At 35.0% G+C, this 20,016-nt stretch overlaps 1 protein-coding gene across 1 annotated transcript; it reads left to right on the forward strand.

Annotated features, from left to right (window-relative positions):
• The first annotated feature begins 590 nt into the window (after positions 1–590).
• On the forward strand, positions 591–18,814 carry Trim69 (tripartite motif containing 69). Its single transcript, XM_077800144.1, has 7 exons — positions 591–659; positions 1,376–1,852; positions 2,622–2,717; positions 5,132–5,365; positions 6,786–6,808; positions 6,893–7,017; positions 18,270–18,814. Exons 1-7 carry the CDS (start codon positions 591–593, stop codon positions 18,812–18,814), a joined length of 1,569 nt encoding a protein of 522 aa, XP_077656270.1.
• Positions 18,815–20,016: the final 1,202 nt, after the last annotated feature.

Here is a 20,016-nt window from a genome sequence, read left to right on the forward strand (position 1 = left end):
TTCATAAAAAGGGCAGAATCAAATAGACAATAAACATAGGAAAATAGATTCAATATACAGTTATCAGCAAAGAGATTAAAGCCACATTCATAGCTAAGATGAATATTATCTATAACAGTTTGTCAATATCTACTAAGCTGTACATATTCCAATCCTATAAATCACTCCCAGTAATATACTCAAGAGAAATATATACAGATAATCAGTAAAGTGCATGAACAAGATTGCTATTAACAACACTTTTTATATTAGCCTGAACTGGTAACTACCCCAAAGTCTTGTCAACAACAAAATGGAGAAGTAAATTATGGCATATTCATTGTAGTGGAATACTATATAGCAATGAGAATGAGTTAAAATTATATATAATGGGGTTAAATCTCACAAATGTAATGCTAAACAAAAGAATCCAGAAACAAAAAAGTACATAATCTGTGGTTGCATTTATGTAAAGTACAAAGACAGGCAAAATTAATGAATAGTGTTGGAAGTCTGTAAAGGTGTTAACCTTGGTAAGGAGGAGAAGGTGAATAGGAAGGTATATAGGAGCTCCTGGGATAGTAATAATGTTCTATTTTTTAATCCGGGTAATGGTTATACAGATGTATTCATTTTGTGAAAAGTCAATGATCTATGCATTTATGATTTTGCATCTTTCGGTATTTATATTTGTGTAATAAGTTTTTAAAAAGGAGTATGGGAGGGTCTGAACTGTTGATATCATCCCACTGATTGAGGAATCTAATTGGTCTTCCAATTCTTTCTATTTGATTTCTAGAAAACAAAATAAGGGTAATAACTAATAGAATAGAAGTTGAAAGTAAAGCTTTCAACTGATAAGTGGGGAAAGTGAGTGGACAGAAGCATGTACAACAAAATACATTCCTTTAATTGAATACTTTTTCTTCCTCTGCCTTGGTTCTCTATTAAAGCTTAACCCATTACATCCCAAGTAAATATATCAACAAAATTGATACAGGCACATTAAAATAAGTTGCAAATCAAATTCTAGAACTAATGCATGTTATAATAATAGTATTATTTTATTATAATTATATTCTTTTTGTAATGATTACATTGTATATTATTTACTATATTTAAATCATGTTCTATAATTATATTGTACATTATATACTCTGCTTAAATTTTCATAGTGTTCCATATATGAGGATGATGGCACAAAATGGATTAAACAGTGCTATGAACTATGTTAGAAAACACTGAGTTTATTAGATAATTTTTCAAAGGACAGATTATGGTGCCTTTACTCTAGTTGTATGAATTCTTAGTTCCTTTTGGAGTGGAACCCACCACCCTGGAGTGCTCAAGTGAGCAACAAGAAAGAGAAACTCATTTAAGCTGTTTTTTCCTGAAGGTATCCTCCAGACCCTCTTCTAACATCGATCCAGGCAACTATGTTGAAGTGAATGATTCACTCACCCATCTACCCTCTAAAGTGGTGATACAAGACATTACTATGGAGCTACACTGTCCACTTTGTAACGACTGGTTCCGTGATCCACTGATGCTAAGCTGTGGTCACAACTTCTGCCAAATCTGTATCCAAAACTTTTGGAAGCTGCAAGCAAAGGAAACCTTCTGTCCTGTGTGTAAGATGCTATGTCAATATAGCAACTGTACATTTAACCTTGTGCTGGAGAAGCTGGTGGAAAAGATTAAGAAGCTTCCACTACTCAAAGGCCATCCACAGTGCCCAGAGCATGGAGAGAACCTGAAACTGTTCAGTAAGCCAGATGGGAAGTTGATCTGCTTTCAATGTAAGGATGCACGGTTATCTCCGGAGCAGTCTAAGGAATTCCTGCAAATCTCTGATGCTGTTCGTTTCTTTACGGTGTGTGAGCCTTGGCCTTGAGCAATCTCTTAGGAAAGCTAGGAAAAATTTTTTGTAGGACTGTTTCTTCTTTCTTCTTCCAACTTCATCTCTTCATTTAAATAATAATGAGAAAGCTCATGTCTTGCAAAGTTCTTTCTGTAAAGTTACTGCTTATGGGAAAGGAACAGTTGAGGAATTCTGGCTGACTCCCTCAGTCACATGCTGTATAGAATGTGAGTGTATAAGATATTACTCTTATTATAGAAGGTTTGAAATTTGGTCAATTTTAAGATTAATATAACAACAGAAGAAATATAAGAAAGTCTACTATAGATAGTTAAATTTTGTCACAATTGTAATTCTTAAGTGTTTAGAATTTCTGAAGGGATTGGAGAAAGCTGATATAGGAGATGTATTGTAAAAGAAAAGGATATGACTTTAACTGGGAAATAATTTGGCTTTGGATGGGCAGAAGGAATAAACAAATGTTTTAACAATGTAAGTAAAAATATAGGTGGTGAGAACAGTGCAAATAGAGTGAAAAATGTGGAGTTCTATTATCTACTTCAAATCTCCATGACTAGCTAATAAGAAAGCAAAACTAAGTTTTTCTTCTGCTTGTAATTTTATTCACAATTCTTGAAAGAGACAGGAACTATGCTATAGGTGAAGGGAAAGAGATTTGCAGCAAGAGCTTGCCTTTTCCCAGCCCACTAAGGCTCTGGGAATGTCCTTATGGCCTTTCATCTCTCAAGCTGGTTAGGTTAATTCTGTTTGGTGTTCCTAGGATGAGCTTGCAGTCCATCAGAGTCAACTGGAAACAACCCTGAAGGATCTTCAGTCTCTGAAGGCCATGCAGAAGGATGCTATTGCTGCTTACAAGGTGAGAAGCAGGGTAGAGGGTTATGAGATAGAACTAGAATACACCCTGGTAACTTCAGCTGCATAAGTGCAAATGTATATATTTTATATATATAAAATCTATACACTAAATGGCACTTGGGGTATAGAACTGGAAAACTGACACTGTAGGATGAAAAGCAATATGTTGGTGAAATTTTTTGCCAATACATGAGCAACAGAGCAGATTGACTTTCCCCTAATATGCTGATCCTTTTGATGTTTTGATAACTAGGTGATTACCATGGGGTTATTCTCTGTGTGGTATCTTTATCCATAGTAAAATAAGGCATTTACTAGAAAAATCCACTAAAAATCCACTTCTTTCCTTTGGGTTTATAGTCAGGCACTTCTGAGCCAAGGTCTCTCAGGTTACATGTGTTTCCCATCTGATTTGGTCTTTCTTGGCTGCCCACACTCAACCTCACAGGAGTTCTAGGATGAAATTAATGCTTAGAAATTTGGCAAATTAGTCCCTAAGTTAGGGAGCTAAATTGGGAGTTCTGCTTATTCACTAATTATTCTATGTAGGAGAATCTTCTGTGACATTTAGTGTCTGGAAGAAGAAAGTTATAGGAAGAGGAGAGAATGTATGGAAAACTCTTACTATAGGAAGCGAGTTGCTATGTTAAACAGAAAAAGGGGCAGTAAAACTGGAATATTCTAGGGCTGTTGATGTAGTTCAGTGGTAGAGCACTTGCTTGGCATATTCAAGGCCCTGGGTTCAATCCCCAGCTCTGGGCTATAAAAAAGAAATGCTGGAGCATGCTAAGCAAGATGATATTGAAGAGGCAGATATGAGCCCAATCATGTAGGTCATTGTGTAGATAATGTTAAGCATTTTAAACTTCATCTTCTGAATAATGAGAAAACATTAAAGGATTTTAAACAGGACATGATTTCATCTTATTTTGAAAATATTTCTGATAGTTGCATGAAGAATGTATTGGAAAGGGGCAATGACAAAGACAATAGTTAGAGGAAGGCAGTGGTCCCGGAGAATGATGGAAGTGGCTTGGACTATAAAGGCAGTGAAGATGCAGAGAAATGAACTGCTTGAGCATGTTTATTTGGGGACAAAAGTACCTGTAGTGATTGATTAGATGTGAGGGGTGAATGGAGATATCAAATAGGCAGATGGATATAGGAATCTGGAGCTCAGAAGCTGGTTTATTTTGGAGATGTCAGCATTTAAGGCCACAGGTGGGAAAGGATGTTGCCTAGAAAGAAAGTGTAGAATGGGAAGATGAATGGACTTTGGACAGAATATCAAGTAATTCTAATATTAGACTTGGTTAGAGGAAGTGGAATCAATTAAGACTGAAAAATGGTGATGAGAAAGATAGAAAGAAAACTGGAAAAGTGTGAGCTAGAAGAGAGAGGGAGTTAAGACTATTTTAAGAGTGCAATAATGATGGCCAGATGCAGTGGCATGCTCCTGTAATCCCAACTACTCAGGAGGTTGAAGCAGGACTCCAAGTTTGAGGCCAGTCTCAACAACTTAGCAAGATTTATCTCAAAAATAAAAAGGGCTAGGGATATAGCTTGGTGGTAGAGTCCACCTGGGTTCAATTCCTAGTACCACAAAAAAGTGCAATAATGATAGACATAGAGTCTAAGTTGGATAAGAGGGCACATGAAAATAGAAATTTATGAACAGAAATGGAGGTGTTGCTGAATACAAAGTTTTAATGAGATTCAATAGCTGTTGCAATAGGGGTACATGAGTATAAAAAGTTATTTTGGAGATGGTGCAATTGCTGGGAATGAAAAGATTCTAGGTGTGACTATAGGAATAAATGGATAAAGCTATAAATCATTAGAAATGAAGAGGGTGAAGAACTGAGAAATCAGTATGTCAGATGGTTGGTACACCTGTGAAGAGGTTGAAATCACCCAAGAAAAGAAGTTCGAATGTGGTGGTTGTTAATTTCAGTACTTCACACATTGCTCATATCCTGTTTCTTCTACATTGTCTTGGCAGCAGGAGTGGCATCTCCTCAGTTCTGGTTTCTAGATAGAGAGTTCTTATGGGCCTCTAATGGTCTCGGTCTAATAGCACCACTTGGTAGATATTGGTTTACCAATAAAGAAGGTATTCTTATTCATTCTGTAATGTTTGACTAATTCCCAAATACTCACCATCCCATCATTGCAATGAGAACCTAGAGACCACTTTTGGCTAGTTCATCCTGACCTATTAAACTGGCCAGGAAAAAAGGAGTAAGTCTCCTAAAAGGCTCCTTTGAGTAGGGCTGAAATGTTGATACTCAGCAGCCATTTATATGCATTTTTCTGCAGTGGTATTTCTCCAAGTTGTGTTAGTGTTGGTGTGGGTCCCCATCCCCAAGTGCTAGTCTCAGTAATAACCATGGTGATGATAATGGAGGTTTCCAGGAAAACAAGATACATCTGCAGCAACATGTGTCCTTGGAGTTTCTAAAGCTGCATCAGTTCCTGCACAGCAAAGAAAAGGACCTTCTAAGTGACCTCCGGGAAGAGGGGAAAGCCTTGAATGAGGAGATGGAGATGAATCTGAACCAGCTTCAGGAGCAGTGTCTACTTGCCAAAGATATGTTGGTGAGCATTCAGACACGGCTGGAACAGCGGAACTCCTTCGATTTCCTCAAAGTGAGACTCCATAACAACCCCATTATGGGTACATTTAAGAGGGTGGAAGAGGGTTGTGAAGGTTGCAGTTGTGGCTTTTCATGATCAAGGGAAAACAAAACAAAACAGACTACTGTAGTGCTTTTAAGATTCTCTGAGAGAAAAGCAGGAGGCTACTTTTGCTTTATGCTCAGCAGGAAGCTTTAGTTTCATGCTCCAAAACAAGGGAATAAAATCCAATTAATAGGGCTAGGGTTGTGATTCAGTGGTGGAGCGCTTGCCTAGCCTGCATGAGGCACTGGATTCAATTCTCAGCACTGCATATATATAATTAAAAATAGGGCTGGGGATGTGCTCAAGCAGTAGCACGCTCGCCTCGCATGTGTACCACATAAAAATAAAATAAAGATGTTATGTTCACCAAAAAACTAAAAAATAAATATTAAAAATCTCTCTCTCTCTCAAAAAAATAAAGGTCTATTAACAACTAAATTATATACATATAAATGAAGTTACTTTTAGCTGTGCGCGGTGGCGCACACCTGTAATCCCAGTAGCTTGGGAGGCTGAGTCAGGAGGATTATGAGTTCAAAGCAGCCTCAACAAAAGCCAGTACATCTATAACACAAACTAAGAACATACTAAGCAACTCAGTGAGACTCTGTCTCTAAATAAAATACAAAATAGGGGACCAGTGGTTAAGTGCCCCCCCACCAATAAGAAAAGAAGTTACTTTTAAAAAATCCAATTAATAACACTTCATGTTGATATCTTCCATCAAGAATTTTGATGCTTTATTTCTCAAAAATAAGAATGTTGCACCCTGTGTTCAGTCTCTGGCTCTCAACAACAATAAAATAACCTATCTGCCAAACTTTTGCTACCTGAAATTATAACTCTAAAATGATATTGGTCATCACCTCAGTACTCAAAAGCTTAATTAGCCAGAGTAAGGAAAAGTGTCTTTAGGATTGAAATATCTACTGCATTTTTCTTTTGAGATTATTTGGAAATATGAACAAAAATAGCTTCACCTTAATTATTGTCTTATTGGTTTCTCTCTTGTTCCCCATAAAAAAGAATTCTAGAAAATTAGAGCAAGGAAAGGGCAGTTTATCCTGGGTTAGATTGGAATGCAGAACAGAAAAACGCATTGGAGGATGAAAGGAATCGTAGGAGCTGAGTTGGGGACCATCTGCACAGAACCCCAATATTTTTTTAATACTTTTATTTATTTGTTTATTTATTTATTTTTTATGTGGTGCTCGGGAAACGAACCCAGTGCCTCGTGCATGCTAGGCAAGCGCTCTACCATTGAGCCACAATCACGGCCCAGGACCCCAATATTGATGATCAAATTTTGGTGATAGTCAGAATATTGCAGAAATTTTTGGAGGTGATAAATGAGCATTTGACTTCTCTTTCTCCTTTCTTCTTTTAGGACATCTCAAATCTCTTGGATAGGTAAGTGTTTCCCTATGGTACTCTTTCTACTTTTCTTTAGTCCTTAGAGAATGTCTAAGAATAAATGATTTATGTCTCTCACAGTTTGGAGCAAGGAACAAGGGCGCTGGCACCAAGAGAACTTATCTCCAGAAAGCTGAACCCAGGCCATTTCAAAGGTCCTCTCCAGTACATGATGTGGAGGGAAATGCAATCCACTCTCACTCCAGGTATCAGTGGTTAGGAACTATTGGTTCCTAGGGCTCCTAATGTATGATTCAATTGTGGAACCTCTTTGGCTCTAATTAGTCTGAGGCAGGAGGAAGGGTGGAATTTAGCCAATAGAAAGCTAGCTGGTATTGACTGAATTTCTTCTGTTGCTATGATATAAGAATATATGATTTGGAACTGGTAAATAGATAAGTGGTCTATCAAATGTGGCGACAAAATTTTATCTTGTTTTGCTAAATCAGGGTTTCTTTGCCCTAAAGGAGGAGGTTTTCTTTGCATATTTGTTGTATTTACATAGGGTCTTTACAAGTCCTCTTGTGTTTGATGTTCATAATATAGAGTATAACATTTTAGAAGATTGTATAGAGATATTCAGTGCTTCAGAAGAAAACAGATAATTTTAATAAATGTGTCTGAAGGAGACTAGGTTTCTTTTATTCCTGAAGATATCAAAGGATTGAGCAGGATAGAAATACACAAATGGCATTTCAAGTACATTAAATAGTGTTCCAAATAAAAAAAAACTTTATAGAAATGAAGTTTTAATAGGATTCATATAGAGATATTATTATTATTGTTTTTAGTTATTAATGTCATTAAAATCACAAATCTATCCCTGTTAATTTTCCAGGTAATTGACATTGAAAAAAATCAACTTTATTGCAGTAAAATTAACACAGAGAAAATTCACCAAAAATTCACCAATTTTACATACATTACACCCAGAGTACAATTTGATGAGTTTTGACAAACATATGCACTTTTATAAATATCACCATAATCAAAATATAGAAAATCTCTCTCACCTCAAAAAAGTTTCCACATGCCATTTTGTAATCAATTTCTTCCTTATAACCATCAACCCAATACTCACTTATCTGCTTTATTCACCTTAAATGTATCTTTTTCTAATTTTTCATATAAGTGAAATTACTTATGCATCTTATTTTTTGCACTTAGCATAATGCTTTCTGACATTTATGTTTTTGCATGTGTCAATAATTGTGTTTTTTATTTTGATATATCACAATTTGCTTAATTATTCATCAACAGATGGACATTTGCGTAGTTTCCAGTTTGGGGATACTATGAATAAAGTTGTGTGAATATGTTTACAAACATTTGTATTTTATTTTATTTGGAGTAAGTACCTTGTTGTGGGATTTCTGGGTGTGTGTTAAGTGTATGATTAATTTTATAAGAAACTACCAAATATTTTTTTTTCTGAAATGGCAGTGCCATTTCACATTCCCACCTGCAATAGATGATAGTTACAGTTTCTTTACATCTTTGCCAAAACTTTATATTGTCAATCTTTTTCATTTTAACTATTTTATTGGAAGTATAGTATCTCATTGTGTTTTTAATGTGTATATCTCTAATGAGCAATCCTATTGAGCATTTTTTTCTTTTTTTTTAAAGAGAGAGAGAATTTTTTAATATTTACTTATTTTTTTTTAATTTTCGGCGGACACAACATCTTTGTTTGTATGTGGTGCTGAGGATGGAACCCGGGCTGCATGCATGCCAGGCGAGCGTGCTACCGCTTGAGCCACATCCCCAGCCCTGAGCACTTTTTTTTCATGTGCTTCTTTGTCATTCATGTAAATGTAAATGTGTATATATATATATATATATATATATATATATATATATTTAACAAGGGGCGCTTAACCAGTGAGCAACATCTCCAGCCTTTTAAAAAAATTTATTTAGATTTATGTATTTTATTTCTTTTTCCATCCTTTTAACTTATTTCTGTTTTTTACATTCTTAAGTATGTTTTAGGTCCTTTTCATCATCTTATTGGTTTATTATTGGTACTTCTTTGTTTTTTAATATATAAATTTCTTTAGAATTTTACAGTATACATCTTTAACTTATTCCATTGCACTTTTTGCATTATATTTTTCCATTCTTCATTCTTTCTATCATTTTTCACATATTTTTTTATTTCTATAAGTTCCAGATTCCTCCTACATTGACTTTTTTTCTATAAATAGTTAACTTTTTTTTTTTTTTGGTAGCACTGGGGATCAAACTCAGAACTTTGGGCATTCTGGGCGAGTACTTTAACTGGGCTTCATCTCCAATTATATTTTAAAAAGATAAAAAATGAAGAAATGTCTTCAAAAATTTTTTTTGTACTTGTACATGGACAGAATGTCTTTATTTTATTTATTTATTTATTTTTAAATATATATCTATATATATAGATATATATATATATTATATATATATAATATATATATATATCTATATATAATATCTATATATATAGATATATATATATATATTAGTTGTAAATGGACCTTTATTTTATTTATATGTGGTGCTGAGACTCGAACTCAGGGCTTCACACATGCTAGGCAAGTGCTCTACCACTGAGCCACAACCCCAGCCCTATTTTATTTATTTTTATGTGGTGCTAAGAATCGAACCCAGTGCTTAACACATGCCAGACAAGTGCTCTGTCACTGAGCTATAGCCCTAGCCCTGAAGAAATGTTTTTTATATTTATATATTTATAATTTCTGCTTCATTTATTTGTGTAGAGACAAATTTCCATCTGCTACATCTTTCCTTCTACTTCCTTTAATAATTTTTATAATGCAAATATGCTGCATTGCAAAGCTGAATTATCTCAGCTTCTGTCTGAAAAAAGTCCTTATTTTACTATAAGTTTGCAAAAATATTTTCCCTGGAACAGGGTTGATGGATTTCTTTTCCAATACTTTAAGGATGTCACTCTATTTTCTGACTTGCATAGTTTCTGATGAGATGTCTAATTGTCATTCTTATCTTCATTTTTGGGTATGGGCTTTATTTAATTATTTATTTGCTACCTTTATGATTTTCTTTTTGTCACCTTCTTCCACCAATTTGATTACTCAAGGTGTGATTTTCATTTTCTTTCTTTCTTTTTTTTTTTTGTACCCGGGATTGAACCCAGGGGTACTTAACCACTGAGCCATATCCTCAGCCCTTTTTTGTATTTTATTTAGAGACTGAGTTGCTAAGTGCCTCACTAAGTTGCTGAGGCTGGCTTTGAACTTTCCATCTTTCTGCCTCAGTCTCCTGAGTCGCTGGGATTATAGGAGTGTGCCATCACACCCAGCTCAAGGTGTGATTTTTCTTTTATTTATTCTTCTTGTTGTTCATTGAGACTCTTGGATCTATGAATTCATAGTTTTCATCAAATAATGAAATAATACCCACTATTTTTTTTCTCTTCCTCCTCCTTTTTTGAAATGGGGATTCACTATGTTGCCTAAACTAGCCTCAAACTCCTGGGATCAAATGATTCTCCTGGCTCAGCCTCCCATATAGCTGGGACTATAGGTGTATACCACTATGCCCAGCTTCTTCAAATATTTTTTACCACACCCCTTTTTTCCTAAAGGAATTGTAATTTTACCTATATTAGAAATTTAATGTTGTCAAATTGCCTTATGTCATCAATGCTCATTATTTTTTAGGCCTTTTTCTTCTTATGCTTCATTTTCAATGTTTTTTTTTATTCCTATTCAAATTCTTTTGTCCTTTCTTCTGCATGCCTAATTAGTTTATGCTGAACAGGATATTTCTTTCTTATATATATTTCATTTAATTTCTACAAATTTCATTTGGGTCTTTTAATACCTCTGTTTTCTCTCCTCACCATGCTCCTGCTTTCCTCTACATTCTCAGGCAAATAGAAGATATTTATAACATTTCAATGTCCTTGTCTACTAATTCTATATTGTCATTAGTTCTGGGCCTGTTTTTATTGCTTGATTTTTCTCCTAACTGTGGGTTATATTTTCCTGATGATTTCCATGGCCACTAATTATTTTTATTTTTAATGGGGTTTAGTTTTAGAACACTTTTAGATGTGTAAATTTTATAGAAAAATTAAGATGGTAGTAGAGTTCTCATATACTCCTTCCCTCTTTCCTATATTATTACCCCCTTACATTTAATGATATGTATTTTATAACTAATGAACCAAAATCAATATGTTTTTACTAACTAAAATCCACAGTTTCTTTAGACTTCCTTAGTTTTTTTTAAACATTTATTTTTTAGTTGTACACAATACCTTTATTTTGTTTTATTTATTTTTATGTGGATCGAACCCAGGGCCTCGCACGCACGTGCTAGGTAAGCGCTCTACTGCTGAGCCACAACCTCAGTCTGCAACTTCCTTAGTTTTTACCTAATGTTATTTTTTGTTTCAGGTTTCCATCTAAGATGCTACACTATATGTAGGTGTTATGTTTCTTTAGGCTTCTTTTGGAAGTGACAGTTTCTCAGACTTTTTTTTTTTGAGGAGTCCTGGGTGTATGTTTTGTAGGATGCCACACTATTGCATTTACTTAATGTTTTTTTTCTTATGATAAATCAGACAGGTTCTGAGTTATTGCGAAAAACACAACAGCAGTAAAAGTGTCAATTTCCTCACTTCATATCTAGCATACACACTGTCAATAGGATTTATGACTGCACATGGCTGAGTAAGTGTTTGGCAGGTTTCTTCACTATAAAGTTACTTTCTTTTCCTCCTTCCATACTGTACACAATGGAAGGCAGTCACTATGTGTAGCTCACACTTAAGGAGTGAATAATTATGCTTTCCCCTCCTTGAGGGTGAAGAATCTACATAAGTTATTTGGAATTATGCTGAATGGGAGTCTTGTCTCTTCTGGATGCTTTGGATGCCAAATATTATGAATTTTATATTGAAGTTTTGCTGTATTTTAAAGTAGTTCTTTAGGTTATATTGGATTTAATTCTGGCATATAGTCAAGTTACATGAAATCTTTTTGATCCTTTTAAGGCTTTATTTAAACTTTGATAGAATGGTTCAAGAACAGTCTTTCATCTAGGGATAATTTAGCTCATTTTCTATGGTAACTCCCCTCTGAGTATTCTTATTTTCCCATTCTGGCTTGCAAGACTGAAAACCATTCTCAATCTTGTGTGAGCTTCAGAAATTGTTCAGCCTATTGATTTTGAGAGGTTCTTTTTACACCCTATACAAGTGCGACCAGTACTCAGCTGTATCTTTGAGGGATATTCAAAGGTCTCTGTGTAGTTCCCTCTTACTCTGTCCAGCAAATTCTAGCTGCCTTGATATAACAGTGATTTCTTCTTGTACGCTTTGCCCTGCAAAGTCAGACCTCATTTTTAGCAATCGTTTAAAGTGAAACGATTAAATCGTTTAAAGTGATTTTTACTTTTTCATCTAAGAAAATAAAATGGGATATATTTAAAACATGACCATTTATTTACTTATTTATTTGGGATGGAACCCAGAGCCTTGCACATTCTAGGCAAGTGCTCTATTACTGAGTTACATCCTCAGCTCTTTTAAATTTTATTTTGAGATAGGAACTTACCAAATTGCTGAGACTGGCCTCAAACTTGGGATCCTCCTGCCTCAGCCTCCTGAGTGGCTGGGATTATTACAGCCCACCATGCCTGGCTTATTACAATCTTATTATAATGCTTTATTCATTTATATATTCTTCCCTTATACAGAGTGGGAGACTTTTTTCCCTATGGTAACTGTGGTCAGGCCTTGGTAAAATATACTTTAAACAAGGAAAGAAAGAACATATACATTTAAGAATGGAGTTCTTAATAGAAAACACCAACAGATAAAGGGCAATGAAATCCGTCAAAGAGGCTGAGGAGTTCTAGCAGGAGAAATAAAAGTTAAATCACAAAACAAGGTTAACATGGAATCTATGGAAAGAGTGTTAAGGAGAAGTGAGTGGTCATTATGCCAAATTCATAGACAATAATTAAGAAAGTAATTGGAAAAATAAATGTTTGAATCAAATATCAGAGACTTGGATATGGACAATTTCAAGAGTGGAAATGGGTAGAAATTGTGTTATTAAGGAGTGAGCTGGAAACCAGGCAGTAGTGATCACTCATGAGAAGTTTGACTAAGAGAAGGTGAGTATAGCAGTGTAAAAGTTTTTTTTTTTTTGTGTGTGTGTGTGTGTGTATGGTGTGTAGTGGGGTGCTTGGGATTGATCCTAGGTTATCCACACATGCCTTAGAAGCATTCTATCACTGAGCTACATCCCCAGCTCCAAAGAGTATTTTAAAAACATGCTAAGGAAGAGTATCCTTGTAGAAAGACAAAAATCAAGGGTACAAGAAAGGACATAATAGGTGGAAATAGGGAATATTGAGTGAGAGTTAAGGCAGAGAGAGGTATTGACCTTCCTCAGTTTCTTCTGGGATAGGAGAAGAGATAAAGATGGTAGAGGCAGACAATTTTGTCAGGGACTTTTCTGTATGAATGGGAAAGACAGAGGGATTCTTAAAAGATGTACTTTACTCCTCTGTGAAGTAGAAGATGAAGACTTTGCCTGGGAGGGGATAAGTGGAAGAATAGAAGGTTTGAGGATGGAGTTAAAGATTTGAAATTGCTTTTGTAAAGAATCAGAGAGGAGGGGCTGGGATTGTGGCTCAGCGATAGAGTGCTCGCCTAGCACACACGGAGCCCTGGGTTCGAGCCTCAGCACCGCATAAAAATAAATAAAACAAAGGTATTGTGTCTGACTACATAAAAAAATAAATATATTTTAAAAAATCAGAAAGGATTTGATTTGGTAAATAAAGGGTTTCTAGGCAGTATTGATGGTCATGCCCTGAGTGAAAATAATGAGTTTGTAGTAGTTTCTGTATGCATACTCTTATGATTTTTCTCCTGTAGTAGTCAGAAGCTGGGATGTGAATTTGAATGGCAGGATAGATCCAGGGTTGAAGAGTTGCATAGTGGTTGCTACAGGAGCAGAAGAAGATAAAAAGTATTAAGGCAACAAAGCAACCAAAGCTGAGCTGTTCAGAGAGGATTTTATGCCAGAAAGCATAGTTTAGGATGCCATGAGAAAAAAGGAACTAGAGATGTTCATGAAATTAAGTAATGGGTTATAAGGAGAGATGAGAGTGAGAAAGCTCAAGAAATAAAAGATTGGAATATATGAATTTAAGATTTAGAGAAGGAATTGATCCCAATGACTACATGATGTGAAATTTGATCACTGATATGGATAGCTGAAGTAGAATGAAGTGAGTCCCTAGGAGGTAAATCAAGAACTTTCAAAGATGGAAGAATGGTGGCTATATCCAAGAGATATAGGCTGGATTTGGGGTAGAAAAGTAAAATTGACCCAAAATTCAGGGAGTTCCAGGAAGTTTGTTTATAATAGCATCAAACAGAGGGTTGTAAAAATAGAATGACAATAATCTACAATGAAGAGTGATTTTTACATGAGGATGGACAATAAAGTAGTAGTCTAGAAGTGGCCATGGTGGCTACTGGATCTATGGCACCTGATTTAAAGAATGAATAGTGCTGTGAAAGCTGAATTTTTTTGGGGGGAAGAACCATCAAGTTTCTGTTAAAGCAAAGAGATGATGAGAGAATTCTATAAATTGAGGTTATAAGAAAGTTAGTTAACGAAAGAGTTTCAAAGGGCAGAGTAGAAAGAGTTGGGTGAGAGCACTGAGAAGATATGTGAAAGGAGGGGAAGCAAAGCACAGCATAATAGGATAAGAGTCAGGAAAAGACAAATCATCAGAAGGGTGTTTACATTCTTCATGTTAGCTAAGGATAACATGATTACAAAGACATGGTAGAATTAGTTGGTGTCAAGTTTCCAATTGGAATTTTTTTTGGGGGGGAGGGTACTGGGGATTGAATTCTGGGGCACTCAACCATTGAGCCATATCCTCAGTCCTATTTTGTATTTTTTTTTTTAAATTTAGAGATAGGGTCTCACCGAATTGCTTAGCACCTCACATTTGCTGAGGCTGGCTTTGAACTCATGATCATCCTGCCTCAGCCTCCCCAGCCACTAGGATTACAGGCTTGTGCTTCAAATGGAATTTTGATCAAAGTTCATTTATTCATTTAATAAACAGTTACTTGAACACCTAAGAACAGTGCCAAAATTTAAACCTAAATGAGGAAGTAAAACAGATGAAGTCTCTGCCTTCCCAAAGATTACATTCTAGTGACAGAGATGGACAATGAGCTAGTAAATAATTTCACACAGTGATAACCACTGTGAAGAAAATAAACCAGGGTACACTCAATAAATAACTTTTTCATGAGAAAATAAAAAGCAGGATAACTGCATAAACAATAATGGATAGATGAACATCCTGTTTCAGAACGAACAAAGAAAACATCTTTGAGAAGGTAATTCCCTTCTCCCTACATTGTATTGGGAAAATTTCCAAATGTATAGAAAATTTATAAAATTTGCAAGGAACACCCTATATTTTTTAATTGCTTTTATTTTTTAAATACATGACAGCAGAATGCATCACAATTCTTATTTCACATACAGAATACAATTTTTCATATCTCTGTATATAAAGTATGTTCACACCAATTCATGTCTTCATACATGTACTTTGGATAATGATGTACATCACATTCCACCATCATTGCTAACCCCTGCCCCCTCCTTTCCCCTCCTACCCCTCTTCCCTATCTAGAGGAACACCTCTATCTTTACCTATAACACCTATGATAGATTATTATCAATGTTTTATTGCCTTTTTATGAATTGAGGCCTGAATAATGTGAAGTGAACCATGTGGGGAGAAAGAGTATTCTGGGACAATAGAAGAAAGAAGGTGTAAAGATCCTAAAGTAGAAATGAGTTTGAAATATTCAAGGAACTTCCAAAAGGCAAGGGTGGTTTGATCATAGTAAACAAGAGGAAACATGGTGGAGATGAAGTCAGAGATGTGGGTAAATCATGTGTCTTTTATCATCTTTGTAAGGACTATGGATTTCATTTCAGGTGTGACAGGAAGCCTAGGAGTATGTTGAATATAACTACATTCATGTTGTGAGCAAAATAGGTTGCATATGGGCAAGAATAGAATTAGAAGAGTAAAAAGCTATTGCAGTAGTTCTAGGCTAATGTGTTTATGGAAGTAGTCAGCAGTGTTTAGGCTCAAAATATATTTTGAAGGTGGAGATGACAGAACTTGCTATTAGAGTGAATATGGCATGAGAAGGAAAGAGGACATAGAGCTGACTCCCAGCAGTCTTTAGAGTCAATACAGGCTATGAACTAGCTGGAAGTGTCAGAGGCTTAGTGATGAACAGGTTGGGATTTTAAAAGGTTGGTAAGAGGTCTTTCTGGTAACTTCCAAAGAAATTCTAGTCTTCACATTAGAAAGATTAATAACCCAAAGTGCATGAGGATGTATGAGGGAAAGGGGAATCAGCCTATATGGAAAAATTCAGGATTTTTAACGCTTCAAAATCTCTTATTGGAAGGAGAAATCCTTGGGATAATGGAAAAGACTCAGGCTTTTTTGGTAACAAGGAGTTGCACTTAGCTGATCTCACTTTTTTTTTTTCTTTTTGGTACTGGGGATTGAACTCAAGGGCATTTGATTACTGAGCCAAATCCCTAGCCCTATTTTGTATTTTATTTGGAGACAGGGTCTTGAGTTGCTTAGCGCCTTGCTTTTGTTGAGGCTGGCTTTGAAATCGCAATCCTCCTGCCTCAGCCTCCCAAGCTGCTGAGATTGTAGGAGTGCACCACTGCACCCAGCAACTGATCTCACTTTAAGGACAAATAAATCCAACAACAAATATATATATATATATATATATATATATATATATATATATATATATATATATTATATAGGACTATTATGTTTTTTTTTTTAATCAAATTTCATGCCAAGGTCCAGTTGTCTTACATCTGGAATTTGTGTCATCTTCTTACTGATCTGCTTCCAACCCCTCTTCATTTAGAATTTTTTTTTTAATAAAAACTGCTGTCCTGTGATTTGTCTAAACCAATACTTGTTAAGCCATTAGTGTTGAAGAGCCAGCTTTTAAAAATTATTTTCAAAAATTTAATTGACATTTAATTTTTTAAATTTTATTTTAAAAAAATATTTATTTAGTTGTAGATGAACACACAGTATCTTTACTTATTTTTATGTGGTGCTGAGGATCAAACCCAATGCCTCACACATGCGAGGCAAGTGCTTTTACCACTGAGCTATAACTCCAGCCCCCTTGACATTTAATTTTTAATTGTACATATATAGTAGGTACAGTATGATAATTCAATACATGTATACAATGCTTATGATCAAATCAAGGTAATGCATATATCTGTCTCCTCAGACATTTATACTTTCTGTGTCAGGAACCTTTAAACTCTTCTAGTTATTTTGAAATATATAAAAAATTGTTGTAGCTTATAGTTACCTTGCTATGCTATTGAACAGTAGGATGAATTCCTCCTATCTAATGGTTCTTTGGTACCTATTATCCAGCCTCACTCTACCCATTCTCTCCACTACCATTCCTAGTCTCTAGTGACCATTATTCAACTCTACTCCTATGAGATGAATTTTTTTTTTTTACCTTTCATGTATTTTTAAAATCTCCACTCTTATCATGGAGTGATATTTCTGTAGGATACAATATAAATTAATTACCTGAAATTGTGAAATTAAAAAAAGGTAACAAAGTACAAGATCAATCTTATAATAATTAGGTTCAAGTGACATAAAATTATTGTCAGATTGGCTAATGAAAATTTCTTAAAATTCACTCTCAATATAGGTATTACCTTGTCCCAGACTGGTAACCACACAATTTGTGGACCACATTCAGAGTAGCCGTGGCATAAACCATTCCAGATATCAGATGTTTCATATATGTTAAGTCAAATATAAAGTTTCTACCACTGACCTCTAACCTCATTTACAGTTCAGTTTTATCTGTCTCTCACAGGTAAGCTCTTACTTCTCTGTTACATGAGCAACTATATTTAACTCCTTTTTATCTGCGTTTGCTTACTCAAAATATCCTACATTTCATACACATTATATCACAAGTAAAATACTTATTCTCCTTACAAAGCTTTCCTAGGACAACTATATCAAATTTTTACCCATTTGGCATTTGAATTTTTTGTATTTATCAGTACAAGTTTACATTATTTGTATTATTTCCTATAGTAAAACATAAATTACTTGAGAGTAAAGCCTAATTTTTACTCTAAATATAAAAACGTATAGAAATAGCAATATGGATACCCAAACATTAAGGAGTATGTAAAATATTGCCTGCCTAGGAGTTCTTGGACATGGGGAAATAAAGTTCTGGTGTCTATGTAAATATGTCTTTTACTATGGGAATTTGCATTCACTCCCTTTTTCCCCCACACCCTGCTTTGTCTTATTTTCTTACTAGGCCTATCTCCATTAACTCTGGACCCTAAAACAGCTCACCCAAATCTGGTGCTATCCAAAAACCGGACGAGTGTGTGGCATGGTGACATTAAGCAGGTAATGCCTGATGATCCAGAGAGATTTGACTCAAGTGTGGCTGTACTTGGCTCAAAAGGCTTTACATCTGGAAAGTGGTACTGGGAAGTAGAAGTGGCAAAGAAGACAAAATGGACAGTTGGAGTTGCAAGAGAATCCATCATTCGGAAGGGCAGCTGTCCTCTAACTCCTGAGCAAGGATTCTGGCTTTTAAGACTAAGGAATCAAACAGATCTAAAGGCTTTGGATTTGCCTTCTTGCAGTCTGAAACTTACTGACAATCTCAACAAGGTGGGCATTTACCTAGATTATGAAGGAGGGCAGGTGTCCTTCTACAATGCTAAGACCTTGACCCACATTTATACCTTCAGTTGCATTTTCACAGAGAAACTTTATCCCTACTTTTGTCCCTGCCTTAATGATGGTGGAGAGAATAAAGAACCATTACATATCTTACATCCACAGAATTAGTCATACTATTGTATAAATTCAGAGAATATTAAAGAAGTATTGAAATAGTTTACCAGTCTCACTGGATTCTCTTCCCAATTATGGGGAACTCTGTATTAATGAAAAGTAGGGTTCTCAAACTGAATTCCATTCTCAGTGTCCTAAATGGATTTCACCAGAGCCTTTCAAGATGACCTTCTACTTCTCTGGAGTCTTCTACAACACAGAAGCCACTCTCCTCTAGTGACCATCATGTTCTTGGTACTGGAGCAAACTGCAACTTGAGTTTGTGGTGCTTGGTAACCCTTTAAAATATGCCCAGGTATACTATCATGATATCATTATTTTCCAGCATAGTGACTCTAGGTTGATTAATTTTCACAACATGCCTCTTCTTCTTTCTATTATCTTTTGATAATTTTCATTTCCTTTCTCTTCTAGAAATTTTTACTGTAATCTTAAAAAACTTCCTCCAGAGACTTAAAGAAAAAAGAATGAAATGATCTGAATTAGTTTATAATTTTGTATTAAATTTTCTCAGCATACTTTTTAGTCTAATGAATCTCAGACATGTTTTCTTCCTTTCTCAATCCCTTTTCCTGTTTATCTACGTTGAAGGACATTTGTTTTTCTGTGTTGAAATATATTTTAGTATTTCCATCTACTTTTGACTATATCCTTTTTCATCAGTCTTGCTTACAATTTTAATAGCAGCACTTTTTATCTTGATCTCCAATATACTCATCCTTCAGTTTGTTCCTTCCAAGTCTAAAGTTCTTAGTATCATTGATCTCAGCAGTACTCTCAATGAAATGTCCTTATTTTTCTTTCCTTAGAAATCCCCATCTAAATTTGTTTTGTTTTCTATAGCTAGAAATTTTGAGAGGACTTTTTAGGACCTGCATTGTTATCCTTCTAAAATTACAAAAAGATTTTTTTTTTTTGCAAGGCAAAAGCTGGTGGTCCCATTTGTCTAATGGGAGAAATAATATTATAGATAATATTAATAAAGCATTGGCATATATGACATGCATATATTTAAATTTTTTTAGTACTGTGGATTAAACCCAGAGGAGATTTACCACTGAGCCACATTCCCAGTATGTGTGTGTATATATATATATATATATATATACAAATATATATATATATATATATTTGTTTATTTATTTTAGATTAGGCCTTGCTAAGTTGCTAAAGCTGGCTTTCAACTTGCAATCCTC

Source organism: Urocitellus parryii, chromosome 6 (assembly GCF_045843805.1).
Source record: "Urocitellus parryii isolate mUroPar1 chromosome 6, mUroPar1.hap1, whole genome shotgun sequence".
NCBI lineage: Eukaryota > Metazoa > Chordata > Mammalia > Rodentia > Sciuridae > Urocitellus > Urocitellus parryii.